Source organism: Hemitrygon akajei, chromosome 29 (genome assembly GCF_048418815.1).
Source record: "Hemitrygon akajei chromosome 29, sHemAka1.3, whole genome shotgun sequence".
NCBI lineage: Eukaryota > Metazoa > Chordata > Chondrichthyes > Myliobatiformes > Dasyatidae > Hemitrygon > Hemitrygon akajei.
Genome location: NC_133152.1, coordinates 7,920,359 through 7,947,515, shown reverse-complemented (window position 1 = coordinate 7,947,515; position 27,157 = coordinate 7,920,359). Strand labels below are relative to the sequence as shown.

Sequence of the window (27,157 nt, the reverse complement as noted above, 5' to 3'; positions counted from 1 at the left end):
TTAAAATACAGGCATTAATTTACCCACTTACCGTCGCTTCCAAATCCACTACACCAGCTCGACATAGTGCTGCTAACAAGATCCTGAAGAATATGTGTGAGCACAGCAACACTCTAGTGCAACAGGCTATGATGGTGAGCAAATCCTGCATCTTAACCAGCAGCATTTCAAAGTGAAAATCTGTTTATGTTTGATTAACTTACTTCCCCAAATTGGAAAAACGTGTTCCAGTTCTGTCTCTAAATCTAAAAGGAACTCGCCAAAGCAAAAAGAATGGTCTTGGTGCGCAGAACAACATATCGTACACCATGTCAGCTTAGAATCTTTGTCATGTAATTATCAGCACCAGTGTCTTGATTCTTGCTGTAGTGTCTTCATGGCTCTGGTATCTTAAATTTACTATTGTTGTGACTGAACTTTTCTATAAAGCCTGGAAATATTTGTACTGTATATCAAGCCTTGCATTCCACTGAGCTGGCTGATGTGGCCAGTGTGTTGCCCAGAGTCAATGATTTGTCATTTACTGAGATAATGGCATTGCCCAGGTTACTAAAGGGTTCAATTTCCTGAAAATCGTTTATAAATCAAAAATGAACAGAAACTGTGTATTGGAGAGAATCACTGAAGCAGTAGTGATCAGAGAGCGAGCAGATACAGGAAGAGCAGCCATCAGCCAGTCTCATTGACTCTGAGTGAAGGAGTGCGCCTACTCTGTGCTTCCAGCTCTACTTGTCTCAACCCCACCTCAGATTGTTGCAGAACTTGGGTGGTCGGGGTGAAGGCATATGGCAACCAGTCTACCAAGTGGCCGCTCAGATGTACAGGGTGTTCACAGGTTAAGTGTTCATAATCTGGGGAGGCTCTGTATATTTTCAGTGATATCCCAAGTTCCTGGCAAAACAAAAAGGCTTATTTAAGTTTTTATTATACATTTGAAACAATACTGGTATAGAATTCAGTCGGATTCCCCTATATATAAAACTAAAATACTGTGAATTGACAGCCTGCTTACAATACTCCATAAATCTGGGATTAGGAAAACGAAGTTAAATTCATGTCCAAAATTGACAGAATGATAGCATTAATTGTACAAGAAAATGTACTGTCTGGAAATGGCTACCAGGGGAAGGTTCCTGATATTTGATAGTCAGTAATGTCCTAAATATTTTTGAATTTCATGCTGAGTCCTTCAGGGAAACTAATGCTCAATAATGTGATGTATTTTATTGCAGTTAAATTGAGCTTTGGTGAGGCTACGTACATCTGGAGTATTGTCTACTGTTTGATCTCTTTACCTAGAAAAAGATGTACTTGCCATAACGAGAGTGTAATGAAGATTCAGTATGTGGGCCCCAGGGATACTGGGTTTGCTACATGAGAAGAGAAAGGCTGGTTAAGACAAGATACATTTTCTTTTTGCAGGCCATGATAAACCTACTGAGTTTTTTAAACCTGGAAAGCTGTGGGCATATAGTCATTGAATTTATACAGTATAGTGAGTGCAGATTCCTGGATATTCAGGCAAGCAAGACATTTGGGGATAATGCAGGAAGACTGTTGTGGTAGAAGATCACCCATGAAGTGGATATGTGGCAAAGGAAGTTTAAGGGCCACGGCCTTCTGCTGTTCCTAATTCTTACGTACTCGTATTTTTGTAAAGTCTCTGGTTTCTGTGCAAAGATACTGCAGGAAATATGTCAAAGGCTAAAATCATACGTTTCTCCAAAAGACATTGCCTTACTGGTTTGGAATATGACTGTTGCTTATTGTATCTGTGTAACATGACCATCTTTTGAAAAATAGAGTACTTTGCTATATTTCAGGTGAGTGAGGAACTGATTCGTGTTGCCATCTTGTGGCATGAAATGTGGCATGAAGGCCTGGAGGAAGCATCAAGACTTTACTTTGGAGAGAGAAATGTTAAAGGAATGTTTGCAGTTCTTGAGCCTCTGCATGCCATGATGGAACGGGGGCCTCAAACTCTCAAGGAAACATCCTTCAACCAGGTACTGAGCAAACTGACAAGCCTACTTTGTGAACTAATATGCACTGGAGCTTGTTCTACTCAAAATTCTCTGAAAATCAACATTGCAGTATAGGTGTTTAATTGTGTGGAGTTGTGTTCTGCAGGGTGAAGTTTAAATCTTGACCATTACTTCCTCCATTCTTCTGAAAAAATCTTTCTGCATTTTGTGTAATGTATTTTATCAAACAGCTTCTCCAATTCAGTTACATGTTTTTTTTCATATACCATTAATTAATTTCATACTTTAACCTCTTAGAATAGTAAGTGTACTTCCTATGAACGAGTTACTACATTAGGGCAAGGAAATTTCAGATTTTTTAAATCTTGAAAACATAGTGAAACTACGTGCAGGTTGGGATGCTGGGTGTAATTGGGATACAAGTACCACAGTTTGTTTCTAAAGCAAGGAAGATCTGCTTCCTGTCAACATATCCATCAAGGTTGTGGCTCAGAATCAGTTGTTTTATTTAGATTTCTATGATGGGTTTGGGGACAGCACAAGGAGTTCAATGTTTGGTTAGCGTTTAGGGTCAAGGATGAGGGAGAGTTAGAGGTCAGGGGCAATAAATAAAGAGTCAGGGACAGGAGCTGGTGTTAAGGGTCCAGGTCGAAATCTCTACTGTCAAATGTGAACAATCTCAGAAGGTATTGAAGGAGACTGGTGATCCATACTTTGGTAAGTCCCAGGTCGAAGATCTGTGTGGATTGAGAGGTCGAGGCCCGAAGGTCAAAGGCCCATGATCGACGAGTCCTGGAGTCGACATTCAGAGGTCAATGAAGCTAAAAGTTGAATCTGGTGGTCAGCAAATACAAAGGTCAGCGGATCTTGAGATTGAAGCCTGAAGGTCAAAGGCATAAGCCATTAAGTCTAGAGAGTGAGTTCCAAAGGTTGAATCCCTTCTCTGGAGCGCAGAGGCTTGATGCCTGTGTGGCCAGAGGCCTGGAGGCAACCTGCCTGGGTTTGGAGGCTTGTGTTTGTGAGTGGGGATGTTTTGGTGGTAGAGTAGGAAAGGGCCTTGTCTGGCTATTGCTGCTTTGTTTTGTTGCTGTTGTTTATATTGTTCTGCTGAACATTGTGGACATTCTATGTTGGCATCGGAGTGTGTAGTGACAGTTGCAGGCTGCCCCTCTACATCCTTCAGTGTTGGTTGTAAATGCAAACAATGTGCATTGCACAAATCTGAATCTGACTCGAGCCAGGGAACAACCTCTTTACATTTAGCGAGGGTAACCTGCCACCTAGTGGATTATATGTTTAGTTGGTTTTAAAAAAGTATACATTCATTCACTTTAAATTATTGGGATACAGTCTGTGCATGACTTGGAAGAATTGTATAATAAAATAAAATTATTTAATTTGTTTGGTACATGTGAAAGTTTGAAGGAAGGATTTTAACCTGAAACATTAAATCTGTTTTTCTTTCGGCAGATACGACCCGCCTTACTAAATGTTTCCAACATTTTCTGCCTTTATTTCAGATCTCCTGCATCTCCAGTTTGAATGTTATGAGCTGATTCAGTGAATGAAATTATGAAGCTGAAACACTAGCTCTGTTTCTTACGCTTTAGATGCTGACTGGCATCCAAAGTACTTATAATCTTTTCTCTCTTTATCTCAGATTTCAAGTTTTCAGTTTTGTTCAGTTTTGCTTTTCACTTAACAGTGAATGATGTGCTGTTCTGTCCTTCTTTAAAGGCATTTCAACATGCTAATCAATGGCCATCAATAGTATAGGATTCCATTTCACTTTGAAATAACATAGTCAGCAATAGTATCACCGTATCCACTGCAAATTGATGATTATTTCAGAATTGAAATTTTAAGCATTTTCAAGGAAAACCAGTAGCATTCTTTCCCATCTTAACTATCTATGTAGATATAAAACTAATTTTGTACATCTGAAGCAGCTATTTGGATCTGAGGCGGTGTTGTGAATCAAATCATCTGCTTTGGCAAATCATCAATGTTTGGTAGAGTTTTGAGGAGAAGGCAGCCGAACAAACTGATAACATTATCTTTTGACAGGCATACGGCAGGGACTTGATGGAGGCTCAGGAATGGTGTAGAAAGTACATGAGATCGGGAAATGTAAAGGACCTCACCCAAGCTTGGGACCTCTACTATCATGTGTTCCGACGGATTTCAAAACAGCTGCCCCAGGTGTGTTCTGGTTTCCGGACACTGTCAATACTACCTTTGTGTTATCGTATAAAGCATTGCTCATGAACACATTTGTACTAGTGGTATTTGATGAACGCCTGTGCACATTAAACAGTATTTACTCTTCTGGAATGATTACTCATTCAGGAAGAATATATACTTAAGAAGTACCATACATAGTAAGCAATTGCAAACTAGTATTTTGCAGTATTTAAATTTTGTCAGGCAAGATTTTCCCTTGAGGAAACCATGCTGGCCACGGCCTATTTTATCATGTGCCTTACTCGTCAACTTCAACATCTTCACTATCACTGTGGTCAGACTAACTGGCCTATAGTTTCCTTTCTTCTGCCTCTCATCCTTCTTGAAGAGTTGAATACAATCTCTTCGGCTACCTCTTTCAGAACTCTGGGTTGTGCACCATCTGGTCCAGGTGACTTATCTACCTTCAGACCTTACAGTTTCCCAAGAACCTTCTCTCTAGAAATGGTAACTTCACACACTTTATGACCCTTGACATCTGGAACTTCCACCATTCTGCTACTATCTTCCACAGTAAAGACTGATGCAAAATACTTATTCAGTTCATTTGCCATTTCGTTGTCCCCCATTACTACCTCTCGAGCTTCGTTTTCCAGCAGTCCAATATCCACTCTCGCCTCTCTTCCCACATTATGTATCTAAAGAAACTTTTGGTATCCTCTTTAATATTATTGAATAGCTTTCGTTCGTATTCTATCTTTACCTTCTTAATGACTTTTTTAGTTGCCTTCTGTTGGTTTTTAAAAGCTTCCCAATTCTCTAACTTCCCAGGAATTTTGCTCTATTATGTGCCCTCTCTTCAGCTTTTATGTTGGCTTTGACTTCTCTTGTTAGTCACAGTTGTGCCATCTTTCCTTCAGAATATTTCTTCCTCTTTGGGATGCATACATCCTGTGCCTTCCAAATTGCTTCCAGAAATTCCAGCTGTCATCCCTGCCAGTGTTCTTTTCCAATCAATTCTGGCCAGCTCCTCTCTCATGTTTCTGTACTTCCGTTTACTCCACTGATACATCTAACTTTAGCTTCTCCTTCTCAAATTTCAGGGTGAATTCAATCATATTATTATCACTTGACCCCAAGCGTTCTTTTACCTTAAGCTCTCTAATCGACCCTGGTTCATTGCACAATACCCACTCCACAATAGCTGATCTCCCAGTGTGCTCAAGCACAAGCTGCTCTAAAATGCCACCTTGTAGGCATTCTTGGAATTCGACTCCTGTAACAGCACCAACCTGATTTTCCCAATCTACCTGTATATTGAAGTCCCACATGGCTATTGTAACATTGCCCTTTTGTTTTCTAACTGCTGTTGTAATTTGTAGGGCACATCCTGACTACTATTTGGGGGTTTGTCTACAACTCACTTCAGGGTCTTTTTACCTTGCAGTTCTTCAAAGCTTTTCAACCCTATGTCACCTCTTTCTAATGATTTGATTTAATTTTTTGCCAACAGAGTAACACCACCCCCTCTGCCTTCTGGCCTATCCTTTCAATACATTGTGTACCCTTGGACATTAAGCTCCCAGCTATAATCTTTCAGCCATGATTCAGTGATGCCTTCAACTTCGTACTTGCCAATCCGCAACTGTGCTGCAAGTTCTTCTATTGTATTCCGTTTACTGCATGCATTCAAATACAACACCTTCGGTGCTGTATTCACCCATTTCAATTTTGTCTGCCTTTTATGTTGCAACTCATCCTGTTGACTACAATTTTGCCTTATCATCAGCCTCTCCTTGCTAAACCAGCTACCTTATCTTCAGGACTATTGTCCGTTTTCGTGCATTACTTCTTGCATTGAAATATAGGCAACTCTGGGACACTAGTTGCACCATGCTCAACCTTTAAATTCCTAACTTTGAGTTCTTAACAATATCTCCCTCCACAGCCTCTCCACTAACTGTTCTGGCAGTCTGGTTTCCATCTGCCTGCAACTCTAGTTTAAACCCTCCAGCCCAGCCCATGTAGCACTAACAAATCTTCCCACTAGGATATTAGTTCCCCTCCAATTCAGGTGCAAACCATTCCTTCTAACAGGTCCCACCTTCTCTGGGCCCAATGATCCAAAAATCTTACGCCCTCCCTCCTACACCAACTCCTTAGCCACATGTTAATCTTTCTAGTTCCAACCACACTAGCATGTGGCATGACTAGTAATTCTGAAAACACAATGTTGGAGGTCCTGCCCTTTAACTTAGCTCCTAATTCCCTATGCAGAGCCTCATCACTTGTCCTACCCACATCATTGTTACCTACATGGACCACGACTTCTGGCTGTTCACCCTCCCACTTAAGAAGCTGAGGACTTGATCCAAAATGTCCCAGACCCTGGCACTTGGGAGACAGTATACCATCCCGGTATCTCTTTCTCGCCCGTAGTACCGCTTGTCCATTCCTCTAACAAATCTCCCGTCACCACAGCGTGCCTCTTCTCCCCCCCACCCCTTCCCTTCTGAGACACAGAGGCAGACTTAGTTGCAGAGACCTGACCACTGTGACTTTCCTCTGTTAAGTCATCCCTCTCCACAGTATCAACGTGTTGATGAGGTGGGCGGCCACGGGGGTACTCTGCACCGGCTCCTTAATCCCTTTCCCCTTCCTGACTGTCACCCAGTTTCCTGTGTCCTGCACCTTGGGTGTAACTACCTCTCTGTACGCCCTATCTATCACCCCTTCAGCCTGCCAAATGATCCAGAGTTCATTCAGTTCCAGCTCCAACTCTTCAACGTGGTTTGTTAGAAGCACACCTCGCAGTTGTAGTCATCAGGGTCACTGGAGGTCTCCCTGCCTTCCTACATCCCGCAAGAGGAGCATTTCACTATCTTGCCTGACACCTCTATTGTCTTAGCTGAGTAGATATAAAGAAGAGAAGGGAAAAAATAACTTGAGCTTTTCTTTCCTTTGCTTTCCTCTGACTGAAGCCTCAAAATGATAAAGGCTCAAGATCACCACTCTGACTCTGTCCACTCAGATGATGGCCACTGCACTTACTCCTGCCTTCCTTTAATTTGCTCTTACTATTCAATTCCAAATGCTGATTACTTGCTGGTCAAAGCTGTTTCTCACTGCCACAATCTGCTTTGCGGCTTGGGCCGTGGACCTGATTGAAATCCTCTCCTCTCGAAACTTCTAATATCTTTTGCTGCTACAACCTGTTGCTGCCTTCATCCTCAGGCAATGGACTTGATTGAAGACCCTCCTCTCCAAACTTCCAATGTCTAGATTGGCCACTGGCCAAAGCTCTTTTTAAAAGTAACTGCATAAGACTATTCAATACTATATAGGAGCAGAACTAGGCCATATGGCCCATCAAGTCTGCTCTACCATTTCATCAAAGCTGATCTATTTCCCTCTCAGCCCAAATTTCCTGCTACCTTCTCCCCGTTATCCCTTTGTGCACTGACTAATCAAGAATCGAGCAACCTTTGTCTTAAATATACCTAATGAATTGGTTTTCACAGCTACCTATGGCAACAAATTCCACAGATTCACCACTCTCTGACAATAAATTCCTCGTCATCCCTGTTCTAAATAGACACCCCTCTATTCTGAGGCTGTGTCCTCTGTTCTTACACTCCCCCACCACAGGAAGCATTCTCTCCACATCCACTCATCCACTCTAATGAGGCCTTTTAACATTCAGTAGGATCCCTTCCACCCTCCCTCCAATCTTCTGTTGCATGTTACATAAGCTGAATTTTCAAAGCCAAATTCTGAAGTGTGGTAACTTCGTGATTGCTCATTGCAGAATTTAGCTTTCATCAACATCTTTGTCAATAAAAGCAGTCCATGATTCCAACAAAATCACAACATTTGCATTTCATAATCACATTATTTTTTCCCAGCATCACAGAAACTGAACTGTGAAGTTGGAAGGAATATTGTATGGAACTTTTATAGCGGACCATTATTGGATGTCATTCTCTATCTGGTCCTGAAATTGTAAGTTTGACACAAGGAGATAAACAAGTCTGAATGAATTCTGTCTGTTGGTATCACTTGCTTCAATTAAAACCGAAGATTCTAATGTAGCCTTTTTTGTATTTTGTTGCAAGACGTTTCAGACCGCGGAAGGATCAGTAAATGCTACAATCAGATAGTATTTTAGGTTCTTTAAAAGTTCAAGTTCAAAGTACATTTATTATCAAAGTATGTATACATTATACAACCTTGAGATTCATCTCCTAACAGGCAGCCACAAGACAAAGAAACCCAAAAGAACCCATTAAAAGCGGAGGACCATCAAACTCCCAATGTGCAGAGAGCAAAAGACAAATCATGCACACAAATAATGTTCTGAACTGAAGTCCACAAAGAGAGTTTATCCATGGACCCTTAGTTAAGTGCAGAGCGGGTCAGCAAGCTGAACTGGCCTTGGGCCCCAACACCCTGAGCTCTTCGATCTGGCGCGGCACCTAATTGTCACCCAAACATTGGTTCAGCTTTATTGGCCTCCAGCTAGAAGTTGCTGAGATTTCACCAGTCTTAAACTAGAGAATGCTTGCACAGTAGGTCATTATGTTAAAATGATTCATTGCTCATGGTTAATTATATTATTAATTATTGAAATAATCTGCATTTGATGTTTCTTTCCAGCTCACCTCACTTGAACTTCAGTATGTATCACCTAAGCTGCTAATGTGCCGTGATTTAGAATTGGCTGTACCAGGCACCTATGATCCAAACCAGCCAATCATCCGGATTCAATCAATAGCTCCTTCCCTTCAGGTTATAACCTCTAAGCAACGACCAAGGAAGTTAACCATCATGGGTAAGACCAAGCTGCCATTTATTTTTTAATTGCCTCCTCTGTTTCTTTATCAATTAGAATATTTACAAAGCAAATTAGGTACCACCCAACTTCTGGTATGTACCTTTTTGAGTATGCAAGAAGAAGATAAGAACTGATATTGACTTAAGAGGGATAGAAAGTAAGAAAAGGTGTGCACAACCCCAGAACACTGCACATAAAGCAGCAGCAGATTTCACACAAGTGTGAAGAATTTGGGATTTTGATTGCCAATGTGCCTGTGCTCGGAAAATCCACCCCCCACCCCCCGCAACTGGAGGATGGGATCTCCCGGTTTGTGTGTGATGAAGATTGCTGAAATGCATGACTATTGCAACTTTCTCTTCCACTAACTTTGCCCCTTTCAGGCAGTCGTGGCCAATCCTACTAATATATTAATCATTGATCTTTTCACTGCTTCATGTTGCTTCACCTGGGCTACTAGTTTGATCCAGTTGCCAAACTTTGGAATCTTGAGATTAAAAGGAAGGGAAATAACATAAATATTGTAACTGCTAATGAACTTTTCTGGTAATTAAACATGAACAATATTATACCATCTAAATTAACAAGAAGCCAGCCAGAAATGCTACTTTTATTACCACATTGCTTAACTCAACAGGATGAACATTTTGTCCTTTTCTCAGCAGGTTGAGTTCCTCATGCTCTTCGATCCTGATGACGCTTTGTGGCTGTTTTATTTCCTATATCAAACTCAATGAAATTTTATCTGTTTCTCTTTAGGAAGTAACGGCCATGAATTCATGTTCCTACTAAAGGGCCATGAAGACCTGCGCCAGGACGAAAGGGTGATGCAACTTTTCGGATTGGTGAATACCTTGCTTGCTAATGATCCTGCCTCTCTGCGGAAGAATCTGAGGTATTGTAGTGTTTGATTTATCAAAAATAAATACTCATAGTAAAACTGATAGATTCATTCAGCATGGGAGCAGGCCCTTTGGCCCATTTCATCATGGAGGCCATCAGGCTAAAACCATTTAGTTTACGGTTATCCTTTCATTTCAGCCACTCCAATTATTTTGTAGGAATGTAAATTGATTAACATCAGAACAGTGGTGTTGATGTCATACAGTACGGAAACAGGCCCTCACTCTACAAAGTCCATGTTGGTCATTAGCCAGCCATTTACACATCCTTCATCACTCCCATTGGTTTTATTGTCCTCACATTCTCATTCAGATTCTACAAATCTCCTGCACACCAGGGTAATTTACATTGACTAGTTGAACTACCTACCCATATATCTTTGGAATGTGGGAGGAAATCTACTGGAACAAACAAGATATTCAAGCAGTCAGAGGGAGCACATGCAAAACCCCACACAGACAGAGGATGGTCTGTGAGATAACAGGTGCACCACTGCATTACAGAATTAATGAAGTAGTAGCAAGATAGATCCAACCTCTCAGAGTCATAAACAGCAGGTGTCCAGTGTCATCCATCAGCATCTGGGGGCTCCTATCAGAGGAAAATCAATGGGACAACAGTAATACATTGACATAAGAGACAGCAGATGCTGGGATCTGGAGCAACAACCAATCTGCTGGAGGAAGCATCTGTGAAAGGAAAGATCCAGTCAAAACCCTGCCTCAGTGCTGAGAGTGGAGAGAAGGGATAGCTGGTATAAAGAGAAGTGGAGGACTGGTGATACAGAGGGAAGGACAATTGGCAGATCAAGGCAGTTTGGGAGATTGAAGTTGAGCCACAGGCACAAATGGATAATAAATGAAGGCTGATGGAGCCAAGGTGGAGGGAGGTAACACTAATAGTTGTAGGCTACATGCAGCCCTGAGAAACCCATGAAGTGTAAATCCTTAAGGTCAAGCTCATCCAAAGGATTACTCATTAGTAAGTACCCTCCTACTGCCAGTCTTTCATGCTTTTGGATTGCAATACTACTGTTTAATGAAGCTGTCAAGGAAGTGAGGAGCTGGCTAAATCTTGAAGCAAATTATCTTTTTAGGGCTTGTGTCAGGGTGGAATAGAAACTAATACAGAGGTGACCTTGCTCTCTGGCTGTACCTAATCTGTTGTTTGCCGATAACACCTTAGTGGAAGTGATCATTGAAAGGTTTCCTCCTATTTTTTTGTGGTGCTGTGGAAGTGCAGTGAGTAAGAGTGAAGAAGATAAGCTGTCAGAGATAGTGTGCAAATGTAGTGCAGCCACCCAAGCTGAACACAGACCTAACTCACCTTGTACAGTGTTTCAGTTCAAACCTGAGTCCCAGAGGCACCAGATAGACCAAAACAAGAAAAGGATGCTAACAAGAGCTTGTTGGTACTATTTATCAGTTAGTTATTTTAATAATTTGAGAAATTTATTGGCTTTTAACTTGCAGAATCTATAGGATATTAACAGCTGAAGTATGTATTATGAATGGTACTTAAATATGCAAATAATGAGATTCAGGGGTGCTCAAAATTTCTACTGTATCGTAAAATAGACTATTTTGAATTGTAACTTCAGAGCAGTTCAGTTGCTGGAACTTAGCTGTTCTTCTTGTGACACTGACACTCAGATTAATGAGGGATTTGACTGAGATATTTGCGAATTGTCTTAAATTCTGTAATTCTATTCTGCCTTAACTTAAGGAACTGTTCTTCAGATGCTAATTTCAAGTCAGTTTTGTTCACTGCATAAAGGGGCTAATAGTTGTTTGTGCCTGACCAGTGACAGGGTCTCTACTGTAGTGGTAAAGCTATGTACTTGAGCTGGCTGTCTCCTCTGTATTATACCATAATTAACCATATAACAATTATAGCATGGAAACAGGCCATCTCGGCCCTTCTAGTCTATGCCGAACGTTTACTCTCACCTAGTCCCACTGACCCGCACTCAGCCCATAACCCTCCATTCCTTTTCTGTCCATATACCTATCCAATTTTACTTTAAATGACAATACCGAACCTGCCTCTACCACTTCTACTGGAAGCTCGTTCCACACAGCTACCACTGTCTGAGTAAAGAAATTCCCCCTTGTGTTACCCTTAAACTTTTGCCCCCTAACTCTCAACTCATGTCCTCATGTTTGAATCTCCCCTACTCTCAGTGGAAAAAGCCTATCCATGTCGACTCGATCTATCCCCCTCATAATTTTAAGTCCCCCCTCAACCTTCTATGCTTCAAAGAATAAAGACCTAATTTGTTCAATCTTTCCCTGTAGTTTAGGTGCTGAAACCCAGGTAACATTCTAGTAAATCTTCTCTGTACTCTCTCTATTTTGTTGACATCTTTCCTATAATTCGGTGACCAGAACTGTACACAGTACTCCAAATTCGGCCTTACCAATGCCTTGTACAATTTTAACATTACATCCCAACTCCTATACTCAATGCTCTGATTTATAAAGACCAACATACTAAAAGCTTTCTTCACCACCCTGTCCACATGAGATTCCACCTTCAGGGAACTATGCACCATTATTCCTAGAATTATGACATTGGAATATAATTAGCATTGTAAAAGACACAAGTGAAAATAGAAAGATATTTATTCGAGTTCAATCTTGATGCAGAGTTTCAACACAAAACGTAGCTAATTATTTTCTTCCCACGGGTACTGCTCGTCCTGCTGAGTTTTTGGAGCATATAATTTGTTGGACCAGATTATAGCATTAGCAGTCTCTTGTGTCTCCATTTCAAACTTATTGCCAAAGGCATTAGTACACAGTGCATAAACACCATAAAAGTTAGCTTTTTGCAACAGCAGCACAGTGAATTGCAAACATAACAAATATTAGTTAACAAAAATTTAATTAACAGAAGCTGTGTGTGACTAAATAAGCATAGTAGAATTACTACAAACCAAGCAAGAGAGACAGAAAGAATATAGTCTGAGGTGGTGGTAAATATTTTTAATGAAATTGAATATTTCACATTGAAGGTTTACTGTGTTAAAAATGTTCAAAGATGCAATAAAATAGGCAGTAAAAAGTTGAATATTGCTATTTATAACAGAAAATCAATGTATTTTAAACAGAATACCAATTGCAAATGTTGCACCAGCATAACATTTGGAGCTGGGCGTATCAATAGATATTGAACCATGAGCATTACCTCACTTCTTTTAATATTGTTTCTGTTTTTGCACTATTTTTAGTTTAACTATTTAATATACATATACATAGTTATTTACCTTTTTTCTGTATTATCATGTGTTGCTTTGTACTGCTGCTGCTAAGTTAACAATTTGCACAACATATGCTGGATATATTGAACCTTATTCTGATTAATACCGTATAGTTTTTTAAATAAATGCTCTGTTTGGAAAAAAGAGTGGGCTTAGATGTTTCATTGAAATATTCTTGATTTCTTTCTTAAGTATTCAAAGGTATGCTGTCATCCCTCTGTCCACAAACTCTGGTCTAATTGGCTGGGTCCCTCACTGCGATACCCTACACGCACTCATTCGAGACTACCGTGAGAAGAAAAAGATTCTGTTAAACATTGAGCACCGCATTATGCTGAGGGTAGGTGATTCTGACAATCTATTTGATATGCACGTTTTCTTTCTTATCAGCTACATAGTATTTTTATTTGCTCTTTCCTAAAAAAAACTTAAAATTTCTCCCTGGACCAGTAGTGAGCCATGAGGTAAAATAATAGTACCAAACACGGATAGATATAATGTTATGAATTTTTGATTTGTTTCAAGTGACAGTCACAGGGTATGCTGCTGTGATTGGCACTGACAAAATGCACTCAATCAGTAAATCAATACTTCAATGTCCATGATAAATTCACTCATTCCCATTTACACTTCCAGTGGTCATGGAATCATTGAGTACTACTGCACAGAAAAATCCCTTCAGCCCGTCCAGTCCATGCCAACCTGATCTACAGCATCGTCCCATCTACCTATGCCCCGATCATAGCCCTCCATAACCCTCTCATTTAAGCAGCTATCCAAACTCCTCTTAAATGTCACCATTGAACTCGCCTCCACCACTTCCATTGGCAGCTCATTCCACACTCGCATCACCCTCTGAGTCAAGAAGCTCTCTCAACCTGAGGAGAAAATGCTTGCATGCATTCACCCTATCTGTACTCATAATTTTGTATACAGTGCAGTGCAAAAGTCTTAGGGGTGCGCGTGTGCGCGCGCACACACACACACACACACACACACACACACACACACACACAACATATTTATTGTCAACATGGAGTGGAGAACAAGTATGTAAGTTTGGTGAGAGCAAAGGCAAGGTGAAGCACCATGGAAAGGATGTGGTTCAGGTGGCAGGGAAGGAGTGCCAGGGGTTGGGACGGATCCAACCATGCCCAGCCCTAAGACAACAGGCAAAGTTATTTGATTCCAAGCTTATTGTTTATTGATCATTATAAAATGTTGCTTCCCACTCCCGCCTTTCCCCCTTCTGCTTTTCCCAAGTGTGATGCTTCTCTCCCTGCCCCCTTCCCACTCTCAGTCCACAATACAGAGACCCATATCAGTGTCCGGTTTATCATCACTCACATGTCATGAATTTTTTTTTGTGGCAACAGTATAGTGCGTTCCATAAAATTACGTCAGTTCTGTGCAAATGTCTTAGGCATATACATGTGCCTAATAAAGTCCTAATCTATTCAGCCTTACCCTATAACTTAAAGAAATCCATCTTTTGCTTCAAGCCATCTCCCTTTTGTCACGTAATTTCTCTTCTCTGAACTTTTTTTTTCCATTTCAGAGCTAAAAACCTAAACCTTTTACAGTTCTAGTTAAAGGACATCAGCCCATGAGGATTTGGAGTATAGTGCCTACTTGTGATTAGCAATAAAGCTAACAAACACATCAAACGTTGAGATATACTTAACATGACAGCCTTTGCATGTGATAAATTGTCTGATGAAATATGCGCCTAGCAATAGCAAATGAATATATCAGTAGCTAAAGCAGGATATGCATTCTGGTTCTTCAAACTCATTACGTTGTGTATGTAGGAACCAGGTACCTTTAACTATTTATTTACATACTACAGGATTATTTTTTTTTTGTAATTTTTTTTATTAAAGTTCATCATCAAACAAACATTTCCATAAGATGTATTTCAGACATTGTATATATATATATATCATATAATCATATATATCACAAATCTCCACAAAGTATTTATCTGAGGTATACACTTATAGAAAAGAGCGGAAAGAAAAAAACAAGCAAAAGGAAAGAACTATGTACAAGTAGGGAGTGATCTTTTTTTACAACAGATTCATTGATTTGTGAGAATAAAATCAGGCCTATGAGGCATTATGTAGTTAAATCATTTTTCCCAGTATGAATCAAATTGTTCCAGCTTATGATTAACAGATGCTGTTATCTTCTCCATTTTGTAAAGGTCCATTGTAATTTCCATCCATGTACTTAAAGTTGGGCTCTCCTGTGATAACCATTTCCTAGTAAAAGTCTTTTTACCAGCCACCAACAATGTATTCATTAAATATTTATCTCTTTTCAACCATTCTTGAGGTATATATCCAAAATATATGGTCTTACTCTCTAAGAGTATTTCACATTTAAAGATGTCTTGTAGGGCATTATGTATCCCCCTCCAATAGTTTTTGATAACAAGGCAGTCCCAAAAAAATATGATAATGATTTGCATTTTGATTTCCACAATTTCTCCAGCAAACAGGGAGGTTACTATCATAATGGGATTTCTGAGAGGGTGTATTAAAATATCTTATCAAGTTTTTCCATCCAAACTCCATCCATTTCTGTGAACTGGTACACTTCCATTGATATCTCCATATTGTTGTCCATTCTTCCTCAGATATAATTATCCCTCCTTCCTTCTCCCATTTTTTAATGTATGAAGTCGAATGTGTTTTAAGATTTGACAACCCCTTATACATGCTTGAAATGATTCTACTACCATTATCTGAATTATATGCTTTTCTAAATAGCTCTATCAAGCATGTACTTGCCTCGGTTACATTTTTAAGCGTCTTATTAACATTGTCACATCTGTAAATACCGATAAAAATCTTGTTTTTCTAATAAGTGTTTCTCTTTAAGCATTTCAAAACTGAAAGTGTTTCTTCTTTCATTATGTTGCAAAGAACTGTTATTCCTTTAGCTGTCCAGTCCTTAAATCTAGTATCCAATTTATTTGGTGTAAAATCCGAGTCATATGCACACCATTTAAGAATTGCAATATCTCCTAGATTATACTCTTTTATAGTAGTTTTCCATATTTTAGGAGTCAATTTCACCCATGGGTTATCAATAGTATTTATGTACCTTTGCAGGTTGTTATCAGCCAAAATTGCTTGTATGGGGATGGGAAGTACCCGCTCCTCAATGTTTTTCCATTGAGCGTCATATGATGGATTGCACCAACATATCACAGCTCTCAACATACTACAAAATTTTAAAAGTTGTGTTTTGCTGTATTTAAAAGATAATAGATGTCCAAATCCTGTGTTCTGTTCAGTATCCACAAAGTTCTTTTGCCATGTAAGTCTCAGCAGTGAAATGTAGTAGCTGCCAGTAATCTGAAATCATGACAAAAATTAGAAGTAGCCGGTGATTCAGGAATTGCAGAGAGAAACAGAGTTGTCAATTCAGGATGATAACTTTTAATCAGCACTGTAAAAAGTTGGTGGGGGGGAGAGGTTCACTTTTGGGATACAGAGAAGGTCGAGGAGATGAGGAAAGGACAAAGGCAAACATTTCTGATAAGATTGGTGATACTAAATGACAAGGAGAGGTAGTGTGAAGCAAAATTAGTGTGTTAATAAACAAACTCTAGGTTTGTACGAAGTGTAAAGGAACGAGCTAGTGATTTTCCATGAATTTGTCAACATTGGCCTCTGTTTTAATCTATTCCAAGAATATTTTTGTCAGTATCAATCATAGCAGCCAGTCCTACACCACCTGATGAGAGATTAGTCTATTTCAAAGTGCATTAAATGAATCTAATTCATAAGCTTGTAGTAGAGAGAAATTGCCTTTTGTAAATATGCTGTAGCTGTTTTTTATTCTTGTGCCATATCTTCCCTGTGCTCTTCAGTTCCCCCCTTCCTTTCCACCCATTTTTAAGCAGGACAAATAAGTCCTTACTGACATTATTGAATATTTTGTTTGTTTTTAACAGATGGCTCCAGACTACGATCACCTTACCCTGATGCAGAAAGTTGAAGTGTTTGAACACGCAGTGAACAATACAGCGGGAGATGATCTGGCCAAGTTACTGTGGTTAAAGAGCCCTAGTTCTGAGGTGATGCTTTGTTCAATTTGTTGCTTAATAAATTGATTCAGTATTGAGTGCCTGTAAGCACAGTTAATAAAAAGCAAAAATATTAAAATGCACAGGTGGAATCATAGAGCACAAATGCACAGAAACAGTCCTTTTGGCTCAACAAGTCCATGCCGACCGGTTATTCTGCCTAGTTTCATTGACCCACACCTGAGTCTTCCATTCTTTTCCTATCCACGTACTTATGCAAGCTTCTCTTAAACGTTACATTCGAGCCTGCATTCACCACATTCGCTACTTCCACTTGTACCACCCTCTGAGTGAAGAAGTACCCCCTTAGGTTCTGCAAAAATACCTCATCTTTCACCCTTATCCTATGGTCTCTAATTCCATTTTCACTCAACCTCAGTGGGAAAAAAACCTGCTTGCATTAACCCTATCTATAACCCTGGAAATTTTGTATATTATTACCAAATCTCCCCTCTTTTTCCTACAATCCAATAGGAGTTCCAAGGAATAAAGACTTGACCTATTCAACCTTTCTCTTTAACTCAGGTCCTCAAGTCCTGACAACATCCGTGTAAATTTTCTGTACTCTTTCAAACTTATTAATTCTTATTTACCCTCATAGATTATCCAGTCTTGGTGGTTTACTTGTCCCTGTACTGATCCGAGGCTGTGACCTGCAACTGAAATCTGCCTAGCTGTAAACTCACTTCAATGAACTTCTGTTCTTAATGCTATTTGCTCACTTTTATTGTTCAGCAATTTGTTTTTTCCCTCTGCACTTTGGGTGTTTGGGGGTCTTTTGTTTTGATTTTTCATATTGTGTTTTCTTTGTTTTGTGGCTGTCTATAAGGAGACAAATCTTAAGGTTGTATAAAGTATACAAATGTACTTTGACTTTGAACTTTAAAAGTCAAAGTCCGCCCTACCAGAGAACTACCCCCTCATACTAGCATTTAAGATTATTCATAGACTTCTTTTACTCAATATCTTCAGTAAAGCCTAATACATGCAAAATTCAAGAGACAATAAATGCAGCAGCATCTCTGTTTTCAACAAAGAATAGTCCTGTAAAGTTATTTGCAGTGAAATTAAAATTAACATTTAAAACCTAAAGTAATAGCTGCAGCACATGAAATGCACAGGACTTTAAGGAGGGATGATGTTGGGCCACTTCAAAGTGTCAGCTGCTTGACTTGTAGCCCGCTGTCTCCCTTAAGTGCAATATATATTTCTCAGGAGGTGAAGAGTAAGCTTCATTATTTCGATCTTGGTGTTGGATTCCATAAAACCTGTGCTAGTAACTGAATATGACTTTCATTTTTAAATATAAATAATCTTGCTTAAATAATGCAATTCACCTCTTTAGAAGTTCTCTAAGCATCTTGATTTGTAGGTAACTCTTTTTCAATGAAATTTAGTAGCATAATTTTAGATTTGGCAATATCACAAAAGATGGGCAGATTCAACATTATTGAAGTAATACATGAACTTTTACAGAGTTTTAGAATAATTTCATCACTAGAAATGCATGAATGCCAGAAATGAAAGTGCTGATTTTCCATATCCATTCTTGTTAGGCAAAGCTTAATATGCTTATAACTTCACCTGTGGTTTGTTTTATAATTTTATGGAACATTGCCGCATGGGACACAATTGTATCTTAAAACAAACTCTAAGTATTAATGAAACATAACAAATTATCTGTCTAAATAAAACAGTCCATTTGTTCTTCACTTACTTCTGATAAAATCCTATGATATTCGTAGTGCACAGAATGCTGTATCCTCTGTTTTAGTTGCTGTCTGGTCTGTTACATGTCTTCAGAATTTTCTTGATCGCAAATTTTTTTATCAAACGTGCAGATAATTTGCGGCAGATATTGGAGATAGGTTGTAACCTTGCAGCAGATTATTAATTATGCATGGTAAAGATAAAGTGGACTTTGGTTTCAGCTTGCTGTTTATAATCCTTTATGGAGAATCAGCTCATGATTTAAAAGCCAAGTACAAGGTTCTTTAATATTTATTGCTCTTCAGATATGCTTTGCTGCTCCAAAATCTTTGTGGTAAGATACATTCTGTTGCTTTTGAGGAGTTTCACTCCTTGTTTTATGTTCTGGCACTCTGCAGGTGTGGTTTGACCGAAGAACCAATTACACACGCTCATTAGCTGTAATGTCAATGGTGGGCTACATCCTAGGGCTTGGAGACCGGTAAGAGATTCACATAATCCTAGTGTCTTCGTGTCTGCTATATAGTCCAATAGTCTTTGCAGGTGCCCTCGGAGTACAAAGCGGGGAGATTATTTTTGCTATTTTTATCAAACATGAAATGTTTTCCATGTTCTTCTGATTACACCACCTTCTGGCTAAGTTTGCCTGATCACGCAGCTAATGCAGATATTTGTTAGAGAGTTAATAAAGAACTGCTGACTTCATGGTTGGCATCCCAGCAAAATTGACAGATTTTTGTGAAATGGGTATATGACTAATAAATAGTATAATAAATGGATACAGCAGCTTCTGAGGGGCTAACCAAAAGTGTGATTGTCTTTTTCAAACGTATCTTTTACAATTGCAATACCCTGCTGGACATTAAGAACTTAAAGTACTGCATGTCTGCCCAATCAGTGAGTTGTTCATTGGCGGAAAAACTGAAGTAACTGAAGGTGCGCGTTGTCTGCTGCTTGCATCTAAGAGGCATCGGAAGACTCGGTGTGCAGTCTGGCAGCGAGTGATCATCTTAGTCACTTTTATTGTGATTGCAAGATGCTGTTGGACATTGTTAACATGGAATGCTGCAAATCAGATTTTCTGATTTATTGGCAAACAGCAAGGGAGCTCTGTGGCATCGATTGTTGCGAGGAATCGGCCTCAAACTGCTGTGTCACTTGTTTACAGCCGCCCAGGAGGAGTCAGGTGCTCCAACCACCGGAGGTGGTATGATGCAGCATCCAAGCTGGAGTTAGTGTTGCTCAGCAGAAGACAAGCCATATTGTCATTGCCTGCAGACTGCTGCAACATTCATGGGCTCAGGGACTTGGAGTATTTTGAGACTGTATTTTACTGCCATCTTAAATGTGCTATGTGTACAGCACATACTGTGCATGATTGTTGGTATTGTGTTTTGTACCTTGGCCCCAGAGTAGTACCTTTTCATTTGGCTGCATTCATGGATATTCATATATGGTTGATTGACTTTTAAACTTTAATAGTAAGTCAGTTGAATATTCATTGATGGATCTTGTATACCAATTCTCTTTTTAAATCCTTATTGAATACAAAATCTTCTGATGAAATCTCCTGCCATCTATATGAAACCATCTTTATTTTCCCAGGAAATCTGATAACATCTTTACTTTGTACTTTTTTTTAAACAGACATCCATCAAACCTGATGCTGGATAGGCTTAGTGGAAAAATCTTACACATTGACTTTGGAGATTGTTTTGAGGTAAGATAGTTGAACTACGAATCATTTGCAAAACTCCCATGATGAAGGAGTGTCAAGTTCCAGTTTTGTATCTTCAAGAACATCATGTTAGAACCTTAGAAATTTTTTGACAAGAACAGGCCATTTGACCAATCAAGGCTTGCCAAATTCCAATTCACATAGTATCTTGCAATAGCTATCAAGTTTAGATTTGAAATTCTCCGAGGTACTATTCTCAACCACAAGATTAGGTAGTTTGTTCCATGAGTCCACAACTCGCTGTGTAAAGAAATGCTTCCTGAAGTTTGTCTGAAATCTCCCCTTAACCGGTATCCATCTGTGGCTCTGCATCCTTGATGATGGATTCATTGTGAAGCAGCAGCTGGCATCCACTTTTGATTTTGAACACTTCTATCATGTCTCCTCTCATTCTACCTCTACTTAGGCTAAAGAGATTTAATTTATTCAATCTTTCTTCATAGCTCATACCCTGCAGATCTGGAATGAGTCTAGTTGCCCTTCTCTGGACTCTCTCAAGTACCTTCACATCCCTCATACAATATGGTGACCAAAATTGTACACAGTATTCAAGATGTGGCCTTACAAGTGCGTTATACAGCTTAAGGAGAACGTCTCTTGACTTGAACTCCACTGAGCACATTATCTAGCCCAACATTCTTGGCCGCGCTACTAGCCAAGCTGATCCAGTAAAGCTAATACCAGCATCTACCCGGCAATGCGGAAAATTGCCAAGGTATGGTGTGTCCTGTATGCAAGAAACAGGACAAGTCCAACCCAGCCAGTTACCCCCCTTACAGTCTACTCTTTATCATCAGCAAAGTAATGGAAGGGGTCATCAACAGTGCTAACATGCAGCATCTACTCGTCAATAACCTGCTTACGGATGCCCAATTTGGGTTCCGTCAAGGCCACTCAGCTCCTGACCTCATCACATTCTTGGTCCAAACATAGATCAAAGAGTTAAATACCAGAGGTGAGGTGAGACTTAATAGCTCTTGACATCAAGGCAGCATTTAACTAAGTATGGCATCAAGGTGCCCTAGCTAAAATGGTGTCAACAGGAATTAGGGGGAATCATACCTGACACAAAGGAAGATGGTTGTCGTGGTTGGCGGTCAATCATCTCATTCTCAGGACATCACTGCAGGTGTTCCTTAGGGCAGTGTCCTAGGACCAACCATCTTCAGCTGCTTTATTAATTACCTTCCTTCCATCATAAGGTCATAAGTGGGGATGTTTGCAGATGACTACACAATGTTCTTCACCATTCGTGACTCCTCAGATGGTGAAGAAGTTCATACCCAAGTGCAACAGAACCTGGACAATATCCGGGCTTGGGCTGACAAGTGGCAAGTAACATCCAAGTCACACGAGTGCCAGGCAATGGCCATCTCCAACAAGAGACATTCAGTGGCATCACCATCACTGAATCCCCTACTATCAACACCCTGGGGATTACCATTGACAGGAAACTGAACTGGTCTAGCCATATAATCACCATGACTCCCAGAGCAAGTCAAAGGCTAGGAATCCTGCAGTGTGTAACTCACCTCCTGACTCCCCAAAGCCTGTCCACCGTCTACAGGGCTCAGGTCAGGTGAGTTATGGAATACTCGCCACTCGCCTGGATAAGTGCAGCTCCATCAACACTCAAGAAGCTTGACACCATCCAGTACATGGCAAACACTTGATTGGTACCCCTCCCACAAGTATCCAATCCCTCCACCATTGACACACAGTTGCAGCAGTGTGTACTACCTACAAGATGCACTGCAACAACACACTGAAGTTCCTAAGGTAGCACCTTCCAGACCCATGACCACTACCATCTAGAAGGACGAGAACAGCAGATATCTGGGAGCACCACCACTTGGAAATCCCCCTCCAAGTCACTCACCATCCTGACTTGGAAACATATCGCCATCCCTTCATTGTCACTGGGTCAAAGTCATGGAATTCCTCCCTAACAGCACTGTGGGTGTACCTACACCTCAGGGACTGTGGTGGTTCAAGAAAGCAGCTCATCACCAGCTACCCAAGGGCAAATAGGTTGGGCAACAAATGATGGCTTTGCTGGCAACGCCCACATGTTTATTTGATTTATTTGCAGTAAGACCATGTTTATTTGATTCAGTCCACTCCCTTCCGAATTACCTTTCCCAACTTCCAAAGTCAATTTACAACCTTTAAATTAAATCTACTGAGCCTTCCTTTAGAAAGTTAAATCCCATTTTGGCTTAAGCTATTTATTTAACAGAAATTTATGATATTCTCCTCATGAGTTTTTAAAATTTATGAACAGGAAAGAGATTAATTTCAAGAATGGTAAATTAAGCTTAGCTGCCTGTTTTAAAGAAAGTTTGGCTACAAGTTCATTCTCTACTCAAAAGAGCACTGACAATTATTTTCACATTATTACATCTACAATTTGCTGATCACGCTAATGTATCATGAGCTGTAGATATAATATTTTTTATGCAGGAGTTTCCTGAGACCTGAAAATTATTTCAAGGTTCCTCCAGGGCAAAGCGGTTGATAAAAGGCTGGCCTAGATGTTGATAGTGATGAGTCTACCAGGATGCCCAAATCTTTCTCACACTGTGCACTTTCTAACTCAAGACCCCCGCCATTGTGTATTTATATCTAATATTTCTTCTTCCTATGTGTAATACTTTACATTTACTTACATTAACTTTCATCTGCCATTTATCTGCTCACATCTGGATTCTGATTAGATCTAACTGTATTGATTTTGCTGCCTGAGTGTTATCAGCCAGTTTTCCTAATTCTGTGGCATCAGCAAACTTTACTAGTTTATTTGTTATGTGCTAATGTAAAGTAAAATCAGCAGTGGCCCCCAAACTGATATCTGCGGAACCCTGCTTTTAACATCTTCAGTGTGAAAATGATCCTCTCACCATAACTCGTTGTTTTCGAGCAAATTCTGCACCCATTCGCACACCTTACCCTGAATCCCTAGCTCCTGTAATTTGATTATTAACCTCTTGTGGGGTACCTTGTCAGAAGCCTTCTGAAAGTCCAAATAAGTGATATCAACTGCTGTATTGTTATCTTAAATTTTAGTTGCCTCTTCAAAGAACTCCAGCATATTAATAAAACATGATTTCCCCTTTTTGAACCCATACTGGCTTACTACCTTATCTGTTCTTATAAGCTGCCTTTTCATCTCATTCTTTATTATTGTTTCCATTATCTTGCCTGCAATGCCATTAAGCTTACTAGTCTATATAGTTACCAGGGTCAGTGTGGTGACCCATCTTACTGGGACGTTAGCCTATTTCCAGTCCTTAGGGATTTCACCAGTCTTCGATGACTTTTGAAAAATACATATTAGGGCTTTGTGTATATAATCACAGACCTCTTTTAAGTACCCTTGCATACATATTATCTGGCCCTGGAGATTTATTAACTTCCAGCCTTTGCAGTTTAAGTAGGAAATCACTTTCTAAGATCTCTAAATCACTTTAAACGACCTTATTTTTCTCAGCACTTACTGGCATATTGCTAACATCTTGGGTGGATACTTAAGCAAATTATAAGATAAGAGTATCTGCTGTGTCCTTCTCTGCATAATTTAACTTCCCATTATTATTCCTAATACACTTAGCTTCTTCTTTGACTTTTCTTTTACTACTAAAGTATTGGAGAAGTCACTTAGGGTCAATCTTAACATTACCAGCAATATCCTTCTCAATCTGAATTTTCCCCTTGACTATATCTCTCACATTTTCATTTGCCTTATGGTTAACAGTATTACTATTTTTCTATATTCCTTGTTTTATTGTCTTTTCTTCAGAATTTTTATGTTTATCTTTATTCATCTATGTAGTTGAGCTATTGTTGTTATTGCTTCTCCCAACCTTGGGTATGAACATTTCCTGCACTGCGTGTATTACGTCTTTAAATCGACCCCATTGTTCCTCAACTCACTCAACATCAAGCAATTCCTTCCAGTTTACCTTCTGAAGCCTTTGCCGCATCTGCACAAACTTTGCTGTTCTGAAATTCAATCTAATGACTTTGGTTTTTACTGATATACTGTCCCAAAAAACATCGAACTAACAATGTTATGATCAATGTTATGAATTGTTAAAGGCTTAACAATTTCTGTACTCAAAATTCTGTCCTGATTGTTACAAACTATCATATGTAGACAGGCAACACGAGTGACTCTGCTGATGCTGGAAATAAATAAAAACACAAAATGCTGGCAGAACTCAGCAGGCCAGACAGCATCTATGGAAGGAGCTAGTGATGACATTTCGGGCTGAAACCCTTCATCAGGAGTGAAGTAACATTGGATGGTCGAGGGGGGATAAGAAGTGGGGGAAGGGATGAAGTAGAGAGCTGGGAAGTGATAGGCTGGAGGGAAGGTGGAGAATTATGGGAAATAAAAGAGAAAGAAGGATAGGGCTGGGGCGAGATTATAGTGAGGGGGAAAAAGAGAGAGAAAGAGAACCAGACTAAAATTATAGATAGGGATGGGGTAAGGGTGGGGGCAGGGGTATCAACGGAGGTCTGTGAGTTGAATGTTGATGCCGGCAGGTAGGAGGCTACCTAGGCGGGAGATAAGGTATTGCTCCATCGACCTGCATGTGGCCTCATCTTGACGGTAGAGGAGGCCATGGACAGACATATCAGAGTGGGAATGGTCTGTGGAATTGAAGTGTGTGGCCACAGGGAGATCCCGCCACTGCTGGAGGACTGAGCGCCGGTGTTCGGCGAAACGGTCTCTCAGTCTGCAGCGGGTCTCCCCAATGTATAAATGGTCACATCGGGAGCACCGGATACAGTATATCACCCCAGTTGACTCGCAGGTGAAGTGGTGCCTCACCTCACACAGGCCTCCCTTCTTGTCGATGCGTTAACCATGTATTGAGTTTAGTGAGAACCCCATGAGTAGTATAAACATTGATTTCTTTAGTCTTGTATGCTGATATAAAATCACTGCATGTTCTTATGAGAATAGAGTGCAATTGTCTCATTCAGCATTTCCCTTAAAGGTGAAGGAAATGGGACAGGGACACACACCGTTGAGCTGTCTGTGATAATGCAAATTGCACTCACAATGTAATGAATGTGGGTATAGAAACTGAATCATGAGATCAGGCATTTTGTCACAGCTTTGGATTAAAAGAAGAGACTACACTTGTCAAGAAGCATATGTCGATGTTTTGGATGGGTTAGTTGTCATCTCAGTATGAAATAAGGGGAAGTACTGTACTTTAACAGGGAGAAGGACTGGTCTTGCCAGATTTCACTCCAGTGCATTGTTTCAGTGTCCATTTTTCTGCAGGTTGCAATGACCAGAGAGAAATTCCCGGAGAAGATTCCATTCAGATTGACCAGGATGTTAACCAATGCCATGGAGGTATGGCCCAGCATTTATTTTTGGCTCTTACATTATAATGCAACCTATCATACTAAGTTGTTTCATGTATTTGTCAGCTGATGTCCCTTGCCATTTCTTGCCATCTGGAACACAGCAGTCCAGTCCAACTTTCACTGTTACATGGCTTCTAAGAGGAAGCAATCAAACAGTATTCACTGAGGTCAGAGACTAGATTTCTGGATTTCTGATATTCTATTTTGGCAATTGATTCAGTTGTGAGTTATAGGAAGTGGATGTACTAAAATATAGTCATACTTTTTATTTTCCCATTATGTATTAGAAAAGTCCTGTCCCCTTTCAGACAAAACGTTGAATAGAACACCTGCTCTTCCAAAGTGGACATACTGTACCTAATCACTTTCACCAAAACGAGGAAAAGCTTCTCAATCTTGCTAACAACATTTATCCATGAGCCAATCTGAAACAAATATTATTTCAATGCAAATGTGGCATCTTGAAAAGTGAAAATCTGCTGTCAGGGTTTGCTATTCCTGCTGCTGCCTGCCAGCTCAAGTGATGAACATTCAAGCTGAGCTCCGGTGCTGTGTGTGTGGAGTTCACACAGCCTGTGACTGTTGGGGTTTCTTTCCACACCTCAAAGGTGTGCAGGTTGGGAGATTAATTGAACAGTGTCAGTTGCTAGTATTTTGTAGGTGAGTGGTTGAATCTGGTAACATGGTGATAGGAATATGAGAAGAATATATTATAAAGTAGGTACAGAGGAGATGTCAGGGTAAGTTTTTTTTCTCAGAGAGTGGTGAGTGTGTGGAGTGGGCTGCCGGTGATGGTGGTGGAGGCGGATACGAAAGGGTCTTTTAAGAGGTTCCTGGATAGGTACATGGAGCTTAGAAAAATAGAGGGCTATGGGTAACCCTTGGTAATTTCTAAAGTAAGTACGTGTTCAGCACAGCATTGTGGGCTGAAGGGCCTGTATTGTGTTGAAGGTTTTCTGTGTTTCTATTCAGGATTATTGGGCATGCAGAGCTGAACTGTACATCTGTAGAAATTTGCAAGAGTCTTAGGTGACACACCATATCTCTTCAAATT

At 40.0% G+C, this 27,157-nt stretch overlaps 1 protein-coding gene across 3 annotated transcripts in view; it reads left to right on the top strand.

The window, feature by feature from the left end:
- Positions 1-27,157, top strand: part of mtor (mechanistic target of rapamycin kinase) — a 319,886-nt gene that overhangs the window by 279,987 nt on the left and 12,742 nt on the right. For all 3 annotated transcript variants that reach the window (XM_073031667.1, XM_073031668.1, XM_073031666.1), the window contains 10 exons: positions 12-134; positions 1,824-2,006; positions 4,053-4,187; positions 8,826-9,000; positions 9,763-9,898; positions 13,361-13,508; positions 17,136-17,258; positions 19,376-19,458; positions 20,625-20,697; positions 26,015-26,089. In XM_073031667.1, the coding sequence (XP_072887768.1) occupies positions 12-134; positions 1,824-2,006; positions 4,053-4,187; positions 8,826-9,000; positions 9,763-9,898; positions 13,361-13,508; positions 17,136-17,258; positions 19,376-19,458; positions 20,625-20,697; positions 26,015-26,089 (1,254 nt within the window). The remainder of the gene's footprint in view (positions 1-11; positions 135-1,823; positions 2,007-4,052; positions 4,188-8,825; positions 9,001-9,762; positions 9,899-13,360; positions 13,509-17,135; positions 17,259-19,375; positions 19,459-20,624; positions 20,698-26,014; positions 26,090-27,157) is intronic.